The sequence below is a fragment of the Tachysurus fulvidraco genome, chromosome 24 (assembly GCF_022655615.1).
Source record: "Tachysurus fulvidraco isolate hzauxx_2018 chromosome 24, HZAU_PFXX_2.0, whole genome shotgun sequence".
In the NCBI taxonomy this organism is placed as follows: domain Eukaryota; kingdom Metazoa; phylum Chordata; class Actinopteri; order Siluriformes; family Bagridae; genus Tachysurus; species Tachysurus fulvidraco.
The window spans coordinates 15,339,993-15,356,957 of record NC_062541.1 but is presented as its reverse complement, the minus strand read 5'-3'; the positions used below and the strand labels follow the sequence as shown (position 1 = coordinate 15,356,957).

At 38.6% G+C, this 16,965-nt stretch overlaps 1 protein-coding gene across 3 annotated transcripts in view; it reads left to right on the top strand.

Annotated features, from left to right (window-relative positions):
* Positions 1-16,616, top strand: part of elfn1a (extracellular leucine-rich repeat and fibronectin type III domain containing 1a) — an 82,875-nt gene extending 66,259 nt beyond the window's left edge. For all 3 annotated transcript variants that reach the window (XM_027173839.2, XM_047807639.1, XM_027173838.2), the window contains one exon: positions 13,082-16,616. In XM_027173839.2, coding sequence (XP_027029640.2) covers positions 13,490-15,880 — 2,391 coding nt within the window. In that variant the 5' untranslated portion in view covers positions 13,082-13,489 and the 3' untranslated portion in view covers positions 15,881-16,616. The remainder of the gene's footprint in view (positions 1-13,081) is intronic.
* The last annotated feature ends 349 nt before the right edge of the window (positions 16,617-16,965 follow it).

Here is a 16,965-nt window from a genome sequence, read left to right as displayed (position 1 = left end):
AACCTAACCTGAAATTTTCCTCATCCGATTTTAAAACGATCAGATCGACGCACTCTCAAGTGTCTCTCAGTTTCTTTCCTGAACCAATCCTCTTGTGAGTTACTGCGTGTCGTCATCACTGACCACATCACTGAATTAATATGACTTCCACAAGGTCACACTGAAAAGTGCCACAGGGAACGAGGTGAATGCTCCAGACTCCATTTATATGTGGAGGTGCTGGCAGTCCATGTGGATATAAAAGGCTTTGTCTGATAAACAAATGAGTTTGAAGCACACTGAGGCAAGCACAATACTTTTTCACTTATCGGAGTGCTAAAGTTAGATAAAGATAATTAGCGCGCTATGCCCCGTGGCTGTCCGTGCTCTTGACTGAAAAGTCAAAGTAAAACCCCAGAAAGGGTGGAAAAAGCGTTTCTGATGTCATAAGCGAACGAGGCACTTCTGCGTGAAGAGATCCGACTTTCGGCCCGCGCCTATCTTATAATTAACCTAGCGCAAAGTGCTAAAACCTTCCAAAAAAAATGAAACACATTTCCCACTGCTTTCTAATTCTCTCACTCCAGGTGAATTCAGGGAGCTTCTGATTCGACTTGCCCCATTTTCCCAGGAGTGTTCGCTTCATTACAACTCAATCGTTCTAACACCTGTGGATTTTTCATCTCTGAAGAATAGAATCAGAGACAATCGTTTCTTGCGCCGCGTGCCACAGTCGCACGTATGATTTAGAACGGGTTCTGATGGATGGAGAAGACATCAATACTGAAGGGAATGGATCGGTTTCTAGGCTAGGCTAAAGGGGAATGATGGGGGATTGGAGTAAGCGGCAAGATAGCTGATGGGGGCAATTTGGTACAGTGTACTATATTTTTTGCAACAGGTGATGCCCAAAAAAAAAAAAAAAAAAAATCCCACATAAAAAAGAATATAGATAAAAAGAGATGAATGATGAGACTCGTTTAACCTGCTACATTCTATATACTTTATATATCTATTGGGATAGGAATACGATAAATTATCAATTTCTTTCAGAGATACTGTTTTGAGAACAGGTTTTCATTACAAAGCACAGAGCCCCAGAGGCTTAGACAGCATGGAAATGTTTGGCTTGCTCCTGTTTCAGCACAGGCTGAAATAGAGTGGCTACTGTCAAAAGTGTTTTGTCCTAGCAAGGCCTGTGGGACACAGCCACAGCGCAGCAGGACTATCCTTCAGAAACAGCAGTTCACCTTCATCGGCATTCTGCTGGATCACCTCGTGTAGTATCAAAGCCAGGCCGGAACACAATATTTAAGATACCTTCCCACTCACACTCTTCAATTGATGGCTCTATTTGCAGATACGTTTATGACTGTTCCCTATCCTACTGCGAACCTGTTCACACTTGCACAGAACGTAGGCAGAGAACACGGTAGAATGTGACATCGCACCTACCTAGATAGAGCGGGGAGGTCATGCTGTTGTATGGAGAACTTGTTGTTATGACAACGATTCTTCAGAGGACAGCATTCCAGCGACGTGTGCACACTCGTGTGTAGAGTCTGTACTGGCATTAAGTAGAAATGCAAGATGTTCCCAACAAGTCACTCAAACAAATCGTAGTTATGTCATCTATAAGAGTACAGTAATAACTCTACGGTACATCCCTGTGTATGTATCTGTGATGAAGGGAGCACATATTTCTCAGACACAAAGATGTAGTCCTCAGAATTATTGAAAGTTTTTTAAAAAGACTAAAGTGAGTGTTTATAACAATATACTACACCTGTTACAAGTCGCAAAGCACTAATATAATCCTAGATATTAATAACACTTCCTGAGCTCACTACGGGTGGGTATTTTAGACCCGAACAACCTATAGCTTAGTTCAGTACACATCATGATGTTATTTTTAGCTTGTCAGATAGATTCACTTCACAGCTTCTTTCTGTTTAATTCATGAACCAGTTGTCTTGTGGGTTGGGAGTCCAGACGAGTAAATATCTTCCCTATTAATTCACACTGTAGTGATTAAATAAATCATTACAGACAGAATAGCTGAATAATACATTTGATGTTACATGGTTAATGATATTCTTATTTAAATTTAAATAGACAGTCGCAAACCTTTATTAAACTTACTTAATGTACTTAATGCAGTGATGAAAACATTACATTAAAAAAGTTACCATGGAAACTTGGGTCAGTTACTATGGACACCTGAATCAGTTACTATGAACTCATGAATCCATTTCCACAGACACCTGAATCAATTACCATGTACAACTGAATCAGTTTCAATAGACACATGTACTGTATCAGTTACCATAGATGCCTGAATCGGTTACCACGGACACCTGATTCAGTTACCATGAACAACTGAATCAGTTATCATAGAACACTTGCATCAGTTAGAATAAATACCTGAATCAGTTAATATGCACACCTGAATCAGTTCTATGAACACAAGTATCAGTTACCATGGACACCTGAATCAATTACCATGGTCAACTGAATCAGTTACCATAGACAATTGAATCAGTTACCATAGAACCTTGTATCAGTTATCATAAATACCTGAATTAGTTACTATGGAAACCCGAATCAGTTACCATAGACACATGTATCAGTTACCATAAATAACTGAATCAGTTACTATAGACACCTGAACCAGTTACTATGCACACCTGAATCAGTTACTATGCACACCTGAATCAATTACTATAGACACCTGAATCAGTTACTATAGACACCTGAACCAGTTACTATAGACACATGTATCAGTTACCATAAATAACTGAATCAGTTACTATAGACACCTGAACCAGTTACTATAGACACATGTATCAGTTACTATAGACACCTGAATCAGTTACTATAGACACCTGAATCAGTTAATATGCACACCTGAATCAGTTACTATGCACACCTGAATCAGTTACTATGCACACCTGAACCAGTTACTATAGACACCTGAATCAGTTACTATAGACACCTGAATCAGTTAATATGCACACCTGAATCAGTTAATATGCACACCTGAATCAGTTACTATGCACACCTGAATCAGTTACTATGCACACCTGAACCAGTTACTATAGACACCTGAATCAGTTACTATGCACACCTGAACCAGTTACTATAGACACCTGAATCAGTTACTATGCACACCTGAACCAGTTACTATAGACACCTGAATCAGTTACTATGCACACCTGAATCAGTTACTATAGACACCTGAACCAGTTACTATAGACACATGTATCAGTTACCATAAATAACTGAATCAGTTACTATAGACACCTGAACCAGTTACTATGCACACCTGAATCAGTTAGTAGGCACACCTGAATCAGTTACTATAGACACCTGAACCAGTTACTATGCACACCTGAATCAGTTAGTAGGCACACCTGAACCAGTTACTATGCACACCTGAATCAGTTAGTAGGCACACCTGAATCAGTTAGTAGGCACACCTGAATCAGTTACTATGCACACCTGAATCAGTTAGTAGGCACACCTGAATCAGTTACTATAGACACCTGAACCAGTTACTATAGACACATGTATCAGTTACCATAAATAACTGAATCAGTTACTATAGACACCTGAACCAGTTACTATAGACACCTGAATCAGTTACTATGCACACCTGAATCAGTTAGTAGGCACACCTGAACCAGTTACTATGCACACCTGAACCAGTTACTATAGACACCTGAACCAGTTACTATGTACACCTGAATCAGTTAGTAGGCACACCTGAATCAGTTACTATGCACACCTGAATCAGTTAGTAGGCACACCTGAACCAGTTACTATAGACACATGTATCAGTTACCATAAATAACTGAATCAGTTACTATAGACACCTGAACCAGTTACTATAGACACCTGAACCAGTTACTATGCACACCTGAATCAGTTAGTAGGCACACCTGAACCAGTTACTATGTACACCTGAATCAGTTAGTAGGCACACCTGAATCAGTTACTATGCACACCTGAATCAGTTACTATGCACACCTGAATCAGTTACTATAGACACATGTATCAGTTACCATAAATAACTGAATCAGTTACTATAGACACCTGAACCAGTTACTATAGACACCTGAATCAGTTACTAGGCACACCTAAATCAGTTACTAGGCACACCTGAACCAGTTACTATGCACACCTGAATCAGTTAGTAGGCACACCTGAACCAGTTACTAGGCACACCTGAACCAGTTACTATGGACACATGTATCAGTTACTACGGACACCTGAATCAATGACAATGGACAACTGAATCAGTTTCCATAGACACGTATCAGTTACCATAGAGACCTGAATCAGTTATCATGGACGATTGAATCAGTTACCATGGACACGTGTATCAGTTACTATAGATACCTGAATCAGTTACCATGGACACCTGAGTCAGTTACCATGTACACCTGAATCCATTTCCATGGACAAAACCTATTTATTCTCCATATCTATACAACTTATTAGTCAGCATTCACCCTGACCATTTAGTGCAATTCTAAGCTGGTTTATGTGCTTTGGCCGTTTACTCTGGATTTTCTTTGCCAGAAAAGAAAACTTTTACTTTTTTTTAACTGTACTCCATACCTGGGTCAGCATCGTTACACCTATAAATCTATATCAGTATAATCTATAAACAGATGTTTGTTTGTTTTTGTAAAAGCATTTCATTTTTGGACAGTTTTATTTTTTAATTCAATCTTCATATTGTTATGGTGTTTTATAGTGCGATAGTGTAGTGATAGTGGACATCGCTGATAACCTGTTGACATCATTCAAAAATTATTTACTACCTTGCTGTATTAATTCTGGAATTAATTCTAAATGTTAATTGTTAAAAAATGATATACATTAGTGATGCTTTTTGCTTTTTAGATTGTATTAGATGAGGTCTGTTAGGTCTGATAAGAAAAAACAGCACTTAGCCTTCAGTTTTATCGCACTGAAAATTCAACAGAGTCGAGCTTGAGATTATATAGAGCTGAGGAAAGAGCTACAACTGATAATAAATAATAAATAATGACTTGTAAGGTTCGGGTAAGGTCTAAGATTTGCTGTAGTTATGGCTCTGATATTAAGAAACAGATCAAGGTGAACAGAGTGTATATTTTTTTTACACTTTTATTCACCTGATGATTTGGTGCACTTTTTCCCACCATCTTCATTTCATGGACATTTGAGCCAAGAATAGATTAGAGCAAGGTGCCACGAGCCGTACTTCTCTTTTCCTTCTCAGTGCTCTTTGTTTAACGTTCTCCTGCAGTCTCAAGGTGAACATTTTTGTTTAGTTTATACACATACTGTACTGCTTTAAAGGAAATAATGTATTAATAATAATGTCTTAGTGCTAAGTGATGCAGTTTGTTGGTAATTAGTCCCGGAGGATTGACGACTAAAGTCTTTTAGAGTTGAGTTATGTTGAGTTTAGTAAATGTCATCCTCACTAAGGCTACTGCATGAACATCAGATGGCATCAGAAACAGAGACTCTGACATTTAAGCCACTTGTGATATTGGCCTGCTATGGTGCAATTTAGAGCTGTTGCTTGTAATACATTTATTATTTCGCAACAATGCCGTAAAAAGAACACATTAAAAAAACAACTTTCACAGTGTGATAAAATATGGATCAAATAATATGCCTGAACTGTCATGACACGGAGTAAGGAAGCGGACCCAAACGCAGGATAGCAAAACAAACAGGGTTTAATAACAAAGGGAACACGAAACAGGACACGGACTGAAGACAACAAGGAAGGGACAACAGTAGATTCCGCGATGCACAAGGCAACGCGGCACAGTTAAATAAACACGGTGATCACAATAGGAAACGGATGTGTAGACAGGGAGGAGCAGACGGAGGCGGGGCAGACACGTGACGAAGAACGTAAACAGATGCACGTGGCCAAAGTCCGGGCTGAGTCATGACATGAACTGAATTATTTAAAAATGAATGCATAAAGACAATGAAGTAAACAAAAGTGCTCAATTGTTAAGGTGTGTGCTACTTGTTGGAGATCAATGCTCCAGAGACATTGACTTGAAAGCCATGGGTCTGTCCCAGAGCACTGGGATTTCTGATCTCAGATCCATACAAACACATGGGTCTTGGCCATTCGGCATACACGCTCTGCCAAGCATATGGCTGCCTGTACTCCTCCTCAGGCACTGTGGAAATGAAGTTCATTTTTGTTAGCTTGCCCAGTGCCTGCAACAGACAGTCCATTTTAACTGCTATGAATATGGATTGGTTGAAAAACTGGAAGATACACAAATGAAATGTGGTGTCAGGTATGACAAGATGCCTTGGCACCAGTTTTGTAGTAGGGTATAGTCATGTGTAATGTTTTTCATTTATGTTTAATGCAAGAATAATCTGGATATATGGCAGTTCTGGTTATCTCTCCCTAAGGCCTTGTTCAAATCCTTGAAAAAGAGATTTTACAAAATGTTGCTCTGTAACTGTACTCTCAAAGCTCAGTAGATTGTGCTGTTTGCACACACGTAATGTTCATAAAATTAAGACTAAAGCTGTCTTATTCATGAGCTGTGAAAATGTGCAAATTTAAGTCGCCGAACAAATGAATTCTACCGTTGGATATGTTTGAAATGTCAAGGAAAAGTCTGTGAAATGAGCATCTGGTAACCCTGACTATAAAAAATAAGCATGGCCAGCTATAATGTGATATGGCATTGTCACACACAAGCACTTTAATGTAGTAAATACTCGTACAAAGCTACACACACTGTGGTGTGTAAACCTTATAGGTATACAACATTCTTTGCAGGGTTTACTTTGCACCTTCTCATAAACATCATAAGAAATGTTTTCTCCTTTATATTTATTTTTTTTGTGCCTCAGGAACTCATACACACAGACAATATGTGTAGTAAATAAAATAGAATGAATGTAAGTCTAAACATATACAGTACAGTGACTCATTAGCACGGTGACGTACTGAACATTTTCAGAAGTATATACAGATTTAATTACACCAATCAGCCATTATATTAAACCCACTGACAGGTGACATGAATAACATTGATTATCTTGTTACAGTTAGAACCTGTCAAGGATATATTGGGATATATTAGGCAGAGAGTGAACAGTCAGACATATTGGAAGCATGAATAATGTGCAAGCATCAGGATCTGAGCGACTTTGACCAGGGCTAAATCGTGATGGCTAAAAGTTTGGGTGTTTTAAAAGAAGCAGAAGTTTTTTGTTTTTTTTGTCACATACAGTATACATTAGAGCCCAGTGCATCACAGCTTGCTGTGTATGGAACTGTGTAAGTGCAATCCGGCCAGAGTGACCATGCTGACCCCTGTAAACCACCGAAGGCTACTACAATGGCCATGTGTGTGTCAGAACTGGACAATGGAGCAATGGAAGAAGGAGGCCTGGTCTAATGAGTCACATTTTCTTTTACTTCATGTGTACTCAAGTGAGGCAGGGGCAGTCTGATGCACTGGGCAATGTTCTTCAGGGAAACTGTGGGTCCTGGGAAACATGTGGATGTTACTTTGACACATAACACCCTCCTAAACATTGTCACAGCCTAAGTACACCTCTTCATGACAACAGTATTCGCTCGTGGCAGTGTCCACTCTCTGCAGAATAATGCTCCCTGCTAACCTGAAAAAAAAAATGCTCTTAGCCTCCAAATTTCCCAGATCTCACTCTAATCAAGTATCTCTGGTATGTTCTGGCCAAACAAGTCCCATCCATTGAACCCTCAGCTCACAATTTTCAGGACTTAAAGGATCTGCAGCTAACGTCTTGATGCCAGATACCACAGAACACCTTTAGAGTCCATACCTCGATGAGTCACAGCTGTTTTGGTGGCACGATGGAACCTATACAATATTAGGCAGGTGGTTTTAATGTTACGGCTGAACAGAGTATATTTAACTTTTCAACCTTTAAGGATTTGTACACTTTTATTTATATAGTTTATTTATATATATAACCTTATATATATATATAACCTTAACTAGTGCATATACCTTATTTTTGTTATTGTGCTATTTTTTAAAGATCATGTTAAAAAATAAAACAAACACCATTTGATATTCATGTAGTAGTTGATAGACACAAGGGATCTCAGTCAGGCTAGTGATGAGAGGCTTTTACTCCCCCAAAGTCTTATATGTTCCCTAATTTCTTTATCTAGTTACTCTAGAAAGTCCAAAAATGAAAAAGTTCTCATTATGTACAGTAGTCTATAAAAGACGAGTCAAGGTCAGAAAAAGAGATGACCCCTGATCCCTGCAGTATATTACTCCAGTTGAAGCCGTAATTCCCTCGGCCATATTTCATACCAGTCATCAGTTTTGCTGTAGTGCTGATCAAGGTCCTACACTTAGCTGTCCGGTGTTCTGCTCTAGAGACCTTCTTTTGTCCATGTACTGTAAGACATCAATCTGTGACCATAAGAAGAGCGATTTTAGCACGGATGCATTTTGAACAGGGTTAAAATTTAAGATTTCAAATCACCGTAGATGCTACCAATTATCTCCAGTATAGTTGATTAACTAAGACAGATTATCTGTCCAAAATATAATTCCAAACGGTATGTATATATGTTACTGTATGTTAATAGATACCAGTTTAGCATTGTGCTTAATGCATGTTTTAATGTCTTATCATTGCATCAAAATCTAATTAAAAATATCTGTAAATAGTTTTATACAACAGTATAGATACGGCATTATAAAAATAAAAAATAAAAATAGGAGCACATTTTTATCTGAAATATTTATTCTCATTCACATTTTACAACCTGAATGCGATGCTAGGACTAACTCCTGAGGGGAAAATTGTGGCTTAACGTTGACTGTTTTAGTTCACTTCAGGGCATAATTTGTCACATCAACAACCACAGAAGGAAACATATACAGTATAGTTACCTTACAATTTGCCTCCTTTACTTTGACTAGTTACCTTACAATTTCCACCTTTCTTATAGTGATTTATATAAAGTGAGTTAGCTTTTGGTGTGAAGGAAAGACTGAAAATTTCATTTTGTCAAACGATCACAGCCCGATCTCTCTGTTTCTTTGCCACCAATCGGAGGAAACTAATAGCCGTGTTCAGGTGCTATGAGTATTAGTTCTGTCAGGACCACTTTGTCAAATGAGAATTTATTAGATGATAGCATACAGTTAGTGTTTGCGGTATGGTTCTGTTCAGGGCAGGAATCCTCGTGCCCATCCGTGCGCATGCGTGGACCGAGCGGGGAGAGCAGCGGCTAGAAAATAGAATAGATCCCCCGTATAACAGAACCATTAATCATGCATAGAGGGTTCTCTTTTTTTGGGGCAAATAATAAATGAATAAATGGATAAATAAATAATTAAATAATTAGAGGGAAAGAGAGAGAGAGAGAGAGAGAGAGAGAAATGTGGAGATTTATGACGTAAACTGGTACAACGAACACGGGTTCCGGCACGGTGGAGTCAGGGTTGGAGGAGGGAGTTTAAATCGCAGCAGCAGCGGCGCGCTAGAAAGCGGCTCAGTGAATGGGAATTTAAATGGTCGAGTAATATGGATGTCGCAACCGGATTGGTGTGTGTCATGGACAGCTGATTAACAGCTGATGCACGCTTGACGACGTGGCCTGGCAGAACTAAAGCGATGCTTGATACAGTACATGTTTTCTTTTATAGCACAAAACCGGAGCTCTGTAGACATAAACAAATGTTGAAAAGCAATATAAAACAGAGCAACATTTCCTTTCCTTTAACTAATCCCAGACTGTTCTACGCCAGGCAAAATGGCATAGTATCTCATATTCAGGAAAACAAATGTAGAAACAGACCTGAAATACTGTATAAAGAGAAAATTCACAAATTTCCTGCTAATGGAAATTCAGATAGAAAATCTAATATGTTCTATATTTAGCCCACATTCTTCCTTCTGCTTATGTGACTCCTCTATGTCTGTGTCACTGCTCTGGTATTTAAGCAGGTTATTGAAATGTAAGAGGAAATTGAATGAGCTGGGGATTCCAATCTGTTTCTAAAAAGGGGATTGCGGCAAGGTTTGGAAATTCGGGACAAAGATAATATGGGGTGTCTAGGAAGCACAGTCCATGGGTGGTAGACATGTGCAGAATAACACATCTATCTATATGATGACAGGAAATCTCTTACAATCCGGTAGAAACTAATCAGGATTTCAGAAGAAAAACACTGAAAAGTTACGACAATTTTTATAACACTTATAATATTAGGTCATCTCCTCGAGCTTTTCTACTCATTCGAGCCAGAGCAAAAAAGACCTTGCAGTAAAATTTGTATTTTCTGGCCAAATGTGCTTCAGTGTGATTCTTTGACTCGAACATATTATTTTTGTCTAAATCTGAGAGTAAGTACTTTAATCTCACCATTTTTTAGATCTCAGCCCAGCAAGACAGAATCTAATCCGTGTAGCAGAGTAAATATAAGGCTTTTCTATTATATAAATCTGTCAGTGCATGGGAAGCAGGAACCAAGTCTTGAACCAGTCTTGTCTGCCTTATAGAGATTTAAGAACCGCAGGTATCGGTGGACTTATAAAATCGTGCTATGCTGTATAATTCACTGCAAGTTGACTCATGTGAAATGTAAATCAACCTTACAACGATAGCAAAGAGATTCTCTCTCTCTCTCTCTCTCTCTCTCTCTCTCTCTCTCTCTCTCTCTCTCTCTCTCTCTCTCTCTCTCTCTCTCTCTCTCGTGGTCTCTAGCTCAGATTTCCAAACTAGATATATACAGCTAGATTATATGAGACACTCATAGTAGGTCACTTGAAGTCCAATTAAAGTGGACGCTTAGCCTTATCGAAGTCACACTTATATATGCTGGGAACAGTAATTCTTCATAAATCCAAATATGAGTATTTCAAGGTTTTTACCAATTCATATTAAAGCAGAAAAAATGTTTTTGTTCAAACAATTAAAAAGTCAATAGAATGAAAGCATGTGATACATGGAGTTCTTGCACTGCTGCAAGTCTTCCCTTAAAAAAGTCAGATCTATAACTAAAGTCAGATCCATGAAGGTGTAGATTGCCAGGTTTGTTGTGGAAGAACCCTGATTCCTGACAGAGCCCTGACCTCAACCCTACTGACCCTACTGTATGAGTATGAACATAGTGAAATTCTTTTCGTTGCATTTCCCAGCTTAAGGCATTGAGGTTAGAGCATACTGTCTGCCATGATACAGCATCCCTAGAGCAGAGACAGTTAAGGGTCTTGCTCAAGGTGCCAGCAGTGGCGAGAAATCTATTTGTGTCGGCATTTTCCTTTATTTCTACATAGTTTTAGTTTAATCCAACAACCTGTTACAAATATGCTGTTCATATCTTTATCACTATAAGGATGATGTCCTGTAAAAGAGTCCCATTTGTCCCACTGTATGGCAATACAGGAGTGCCACTTTCAAACATTTCATGATCTTAATAACAATATGATGTTCTATCACCATCGTTAACTGAATCACTGAACATCGTGTTAACGATCAACACTGTACTGTCACTTTTCTTCTGTGTTTTGCACTATTTTGCACCACTTTAAAATCATGCATCCTTGCACCACCCAAAAACTATCATTACACTTCTGTATGTTGTCCATCCATATTTATTCTGTCTAGTCTGTGTGTGTGTGTATATATATATATATATATATATATATATATATATATATATATATATATATATATATATATATATATATATATATATATATCTGTTATACCACTTCATACTGTATCATACTTATATAATAACCACACTATATTTACCCGTATTCAGTTATATGTACATATTACTACACCTTCTGTATAACCTCATACCCTTATTTATTACACAGCCACTTGTAAATAAGCCGTCTACGCACTTCTGCTTAGATGCTAACTGCATTTCATTGGCTCTGTACATGTACCTTGCACAATGACAATAAAGTTGAATCTAATCTAATCTAATCTAACCTAGAAACAATAGAATTTTTGAAAAACATGAATAGGAATTAGTGACATACAGTAGAGTTCATGGTCTTTACCAGATTTTACAGAATGAACCACAATATGTCTGGTGACATTTTACCATCAGGATGTGTTAAGAAACCCATAATGACTTACAGTACTGTATAAAAAAGTTGTTACATAAAGACTTGATACACAAAGTTGTGAAAAGGAAAACTAGTTATCTATAGCCAAACGGGTTGTGTGTCAGTCAGAACAAGCATCTTTCTGGTGGGAACTTGGCAAAAAGGTTCATTTGGAAAAATGACTACTGTATATGACAGCAGTATTTATTGCAAATACTACTTCACACTTCCCTTCCTGACATTGTGGGAGGTTTGGCATCCATGTGCACATGCACATGCTGGTTGATTCTCACCACCTCTGGCATTTCTCCAGCATTTATAGAAACAATTACATACATAACTACAGTTTTGCTGCCAGTTTGTTAGCAAACCTATATATTTGCTATGGATTATGTGTGATATGAAATGTCTTTTCATATCAACCAATTTTTTTTTTTTCTCTTGCAATTTTCCTACATTGTTTCAGGCTGTCATGGAAAAATCTCATGGAGCATTGAATAAATCCTTTCTTCCAAGATTCATCAACCTGTTACAAATATGCTGTTAATATCTGTATTTCTTACGTGAACAAGAAATTGATTAACCAGTTTTAGAATCCGTCGGCTGTTTCCAGGGTGCCATTTAACAAGGCATGGTGTAATTGATCTGATGAAGCACCAAAGCATTGGTTTGTCTCAGTCAAACAAACAGCTCAGTCTCACAGTTAATGGGGTAAAAAACGGCAACACTTTATTTTCCCCAACTTGTCAAGTGGTAATTGGCCAATGGTGTGCTATAATTGTAATATGCCACTGGGACTGCCCTTCTGAAATTGTGCACCAAATAATTGGAAGGCTGAGCAATGAAAACAAAGCTTATTTGTGTATTTCATTTAAGACAATAAATCGTGTTTAGAGAATAAATAAAAATCTGTTTACATAAACTGAATGTGTAATAAATTAACCAGAATTTTCTGCATCTTTTTTTATTTTCACAGGCTGTACCTTTGGGTCCATAAATGAGACTAAAGCAATGGAAAAAAGGAAAATACAAGGCGATGAGAGCCATCAGTTTTTTTCCAGAAGAAAATAAGCACAAACAAGCCTGAAGAGGTGATAGACCACAACTCCAACACTTCTCTCTAAGCGAACACGTCCATGTACATGTACACGTACACGTACGTATAAGTGCAAATACTGTGGCCAAAAAATTTAATAAATAAAAATAATAAAAGCTAGAAACTAAAGCTGATGTGAAAACTCCACTTCTTGACTAGACACTGGACACCTAATGCACTTTGTCGACATAAACAGATACAGCTGACTACCCTGCCAGAATACTGTGAGGCTCCAGCCCAATAGAAACTAAAAGTGACATCACTACCTAATTGGTACTACCATTGTTCATGATTTCCAGAAAGGCATCCATGGCTTGTAGTGGTGGTGTCGTGATGAGTGCCTTCATCTGGTCTATGGCCATAATCTATCTGACTCACATAGGTGGAGTGAGAGGGGACTGCTGGCTTATTGAAGGGGAAAAGGGCTTTGTGTGGTTGGCAATCTGCAGCCAAAACCAACCACCTTATGAGGCCATCCCTCAGCATATCAACAGCACCATTGTGGACCTTCGCTTAAATGAAAATAAGATTAAAAGTATCCATTACTCTGCCCTCAGCCGCTTTGCCAACTTAACATACCTGAACCTAACAAAGAATGACATTAGCTATATAGAGGATGGGGCTTTTTCAGCTCAATTCAACTTACAGGTACTCCAGCTAGGTTTCAATAAACTGCGTAACCTAACAGAAGGGATTCTCAGGGGGTTGGGAAAGCTGCAGTACCTCTACCTCCAGGCCAACCTGATTGAGACTGTGACACCCAATGCCTTTTGGGAGTGCCCAAACATTGAAAACATAGACCTCTCTATGAATCGCATTCAGGTGCTAGATGGGAACACTTTCACCAGCCTCACCAAGCTGACCACATGTGAGCTTTATACCAACCCCTTCAACTGTTCTTGTGATCTTCTGGGGTTTGTTAAGTGGCTGTCAGTCTTCCCCAACAGAACGAATGAACGGATGGTATGTGATTCTCCTGCAGGCGTTTCTGGTTACAGTCTCTTAAGCCAGAATCCAAACAATCCTACTCAGCGCAATGCACTGCATATGCTGTCCACTGTGTGCACGGAGGACTATGTGACTCCGTATATCCCTGTGCCTCCTGAGACCACAACTTTCTCTCCAGATGTTACCCCTTGTGAGCTGGAGGACTGCCCCTCTGGTAGTGAGCCAGAGGACATAAGCATTAGTCCCACATACCCAGACCCTGATGTGAAACCAATCATGAAGCTGAAATATGTCGCCCAAACAAATGCAGCCATTAATGTTCAGATCCCACATCCATATAAGAAAATGTACATCCTTGTTTTGTATAACAACAGCTTCTTCACAGACATTCAAACTCTAAAACAGCAAACGGAAGATATCAAGTTAATGAACCTGAAACCTCACACTGAATATACCTACTGTGTGGCTTCCATACGCAATTCTTTGCGTTATAACCATACCTGTCTCAGATTGTCTACAGGCATCACAACTGGGACAGTGAGACAGCCTAATAATGCAACAGCCACTCACTACATAATGACCATCCTAGGATGCCTTTTCAGTATGGTAATTGTTTTAGGACTGGTCTACTATTGTTTAAGAAAGAAGAGGTACCAAGATGAAAAGCACAAAAAGGCAGGTAGTATAAAGAAAAACATAATAGAGCTCAAATATGGAGGTGAACTGGAGGGAGGGACTATATCCAGAATGTCCCAAAAGCAAATAATGGCTGGAGAGAGTATGTCTCGCATGCCATATTTGCCTTCTGGGAGTGAGATGGATCAGTACAAAATTCAGGACTTAAGTGATACGCCAAAAATGGCTAAGGGCAACTATATGGATGTGAGAACCGGGGAGCACCAAGACCGAAGAGAGTGTGAGATGCCTATGCCAAGCAATAGTCAGGGCTCTGTTGCTGAGATCTCCACAATTGCAAAAGAAGTGGACAAAGTCAACCAGATTATTAATAACTGCATAGATGCTCTGAAGTCAGAATCAACTTCTTTCCAAGGAGTCAAATCTGGAGCTGTTTCAACAGCAGAGCCTCAGTTAGTTTTGATTTCAGAGCAGCCTCAGAGCAAGTCTGGCTTTCTGTCCCCTGTTTACAAGGATAGCTACCACCACTCTTTACAGAGACACCACTCCTCAAACACCTCCCCAAAGCGCCCCAGCACGGCAACTGGTGGTCCCATGCGTAGTCCGAGGCCTTACAGGTCCGAGGGGGCATACAAGTCAGAGTCTAAGTACATAGAGAAGACTTCACCTACAGGTGAGACCATCATGACAATTACTCCAGCTGCCGCTATACTGAGAGCTGAGGCAGAGAAGATACGTCAATACACTGAACACAGACACTCCTACCCCGATGCCCAAATCGAGGAGCTCGAGGGACCGGAGAACCGCAAAGCATCCATCTTGGAGCCTCTGACACGGCCTCGGCCCAGAGACTTGGCTTATTCTCAGCTCTCTCCCCAGTACCATAACCTCAGCTACTCCTCCAGCCCTGAGTATTACTGTAAACCAACTCACAGCATCTGGGAGCGCTTCAAGCTCCACCGCAAACGTCACAAAGATGAGGAATACATGGCAGCAGGCCATGCTCTGCGTAAAAAAGTGCAGTTTGCAAAAGATGAGGACCTGCATGACATTCTAGATTACTGGAAAGGTGTGTCAGCCCAGCATAAATCTTAATCTTCTCAAGTGTTTCTTCAAGAGTTTTGGTTGGACCGTGAAACAAGAATGAGTTTTGAATTGCATTTTAATGGAGGACATAACCACCTTTGACTAAGAGGGAATGGGGAAAATTGGGAATATACGCTTAGTTTTGTAAATTTACCAAAAGGATATATACAAGAAGAGAACAATGAGCAAATTAAAAAATATATATGTTCAAGTGGATTATAAGTATTTGGTTCCGCATGGCCAAGTCCTGTGACAATGGATTTTCTACTAGAGTACAGTGAGAGAAAAAAAACATCATACACTGACAACTGTCTTCTTGAAACATGTTTCTTCTCACAGTACTGTACATTGATTAAGGAACAGTTATAAATACAAAGGGACTAATGTACTATATAGTGTTTTTATACTTGCAGTGATCGGTGGTTTTAAGAAAAGATAAAGAAAACGTTTGATTCAGGTTTAGAGTATGGATTTTAGAATCAGCTCCTTTGACTTTTGTCTCTAATGAATGTTTGGAGTTGAGATGGATAAACATTGCACTTGTCACTGGAATGGTGTACGTCCATTCAAAACACCATTCACTCTAGGTCTGCTTTATCATTTTAAATTCACGTCACTAAACAAAATGCACAATATTACCAAGTTATTAACGGCTCATAAATTTGGATGGCTTGTTACTTCAAAACGGATAAGTGGGAGGTATGTCTGAAACATCTGCATAAGTGGGATAAAAATGTACAGGACTGGGGAATATATATATATATATATATATATATATATATATATATATATATATATATATATATATATATATATATATATATATATATATATATATGTATGTATATGTACATTTTCATCCCACTTATGCAGATGTTTCAGACATACCTATATATATATATGTATATATATATATACACACACACACACACACACACACACAAACACACACACATATATATATACGATATATATATATATCTATATATATATATATATATATATTATAGATATATATATATATATATATATGTGTATATATGTATACATATATATATGTATACATATATATATGTATACATATATATATATAT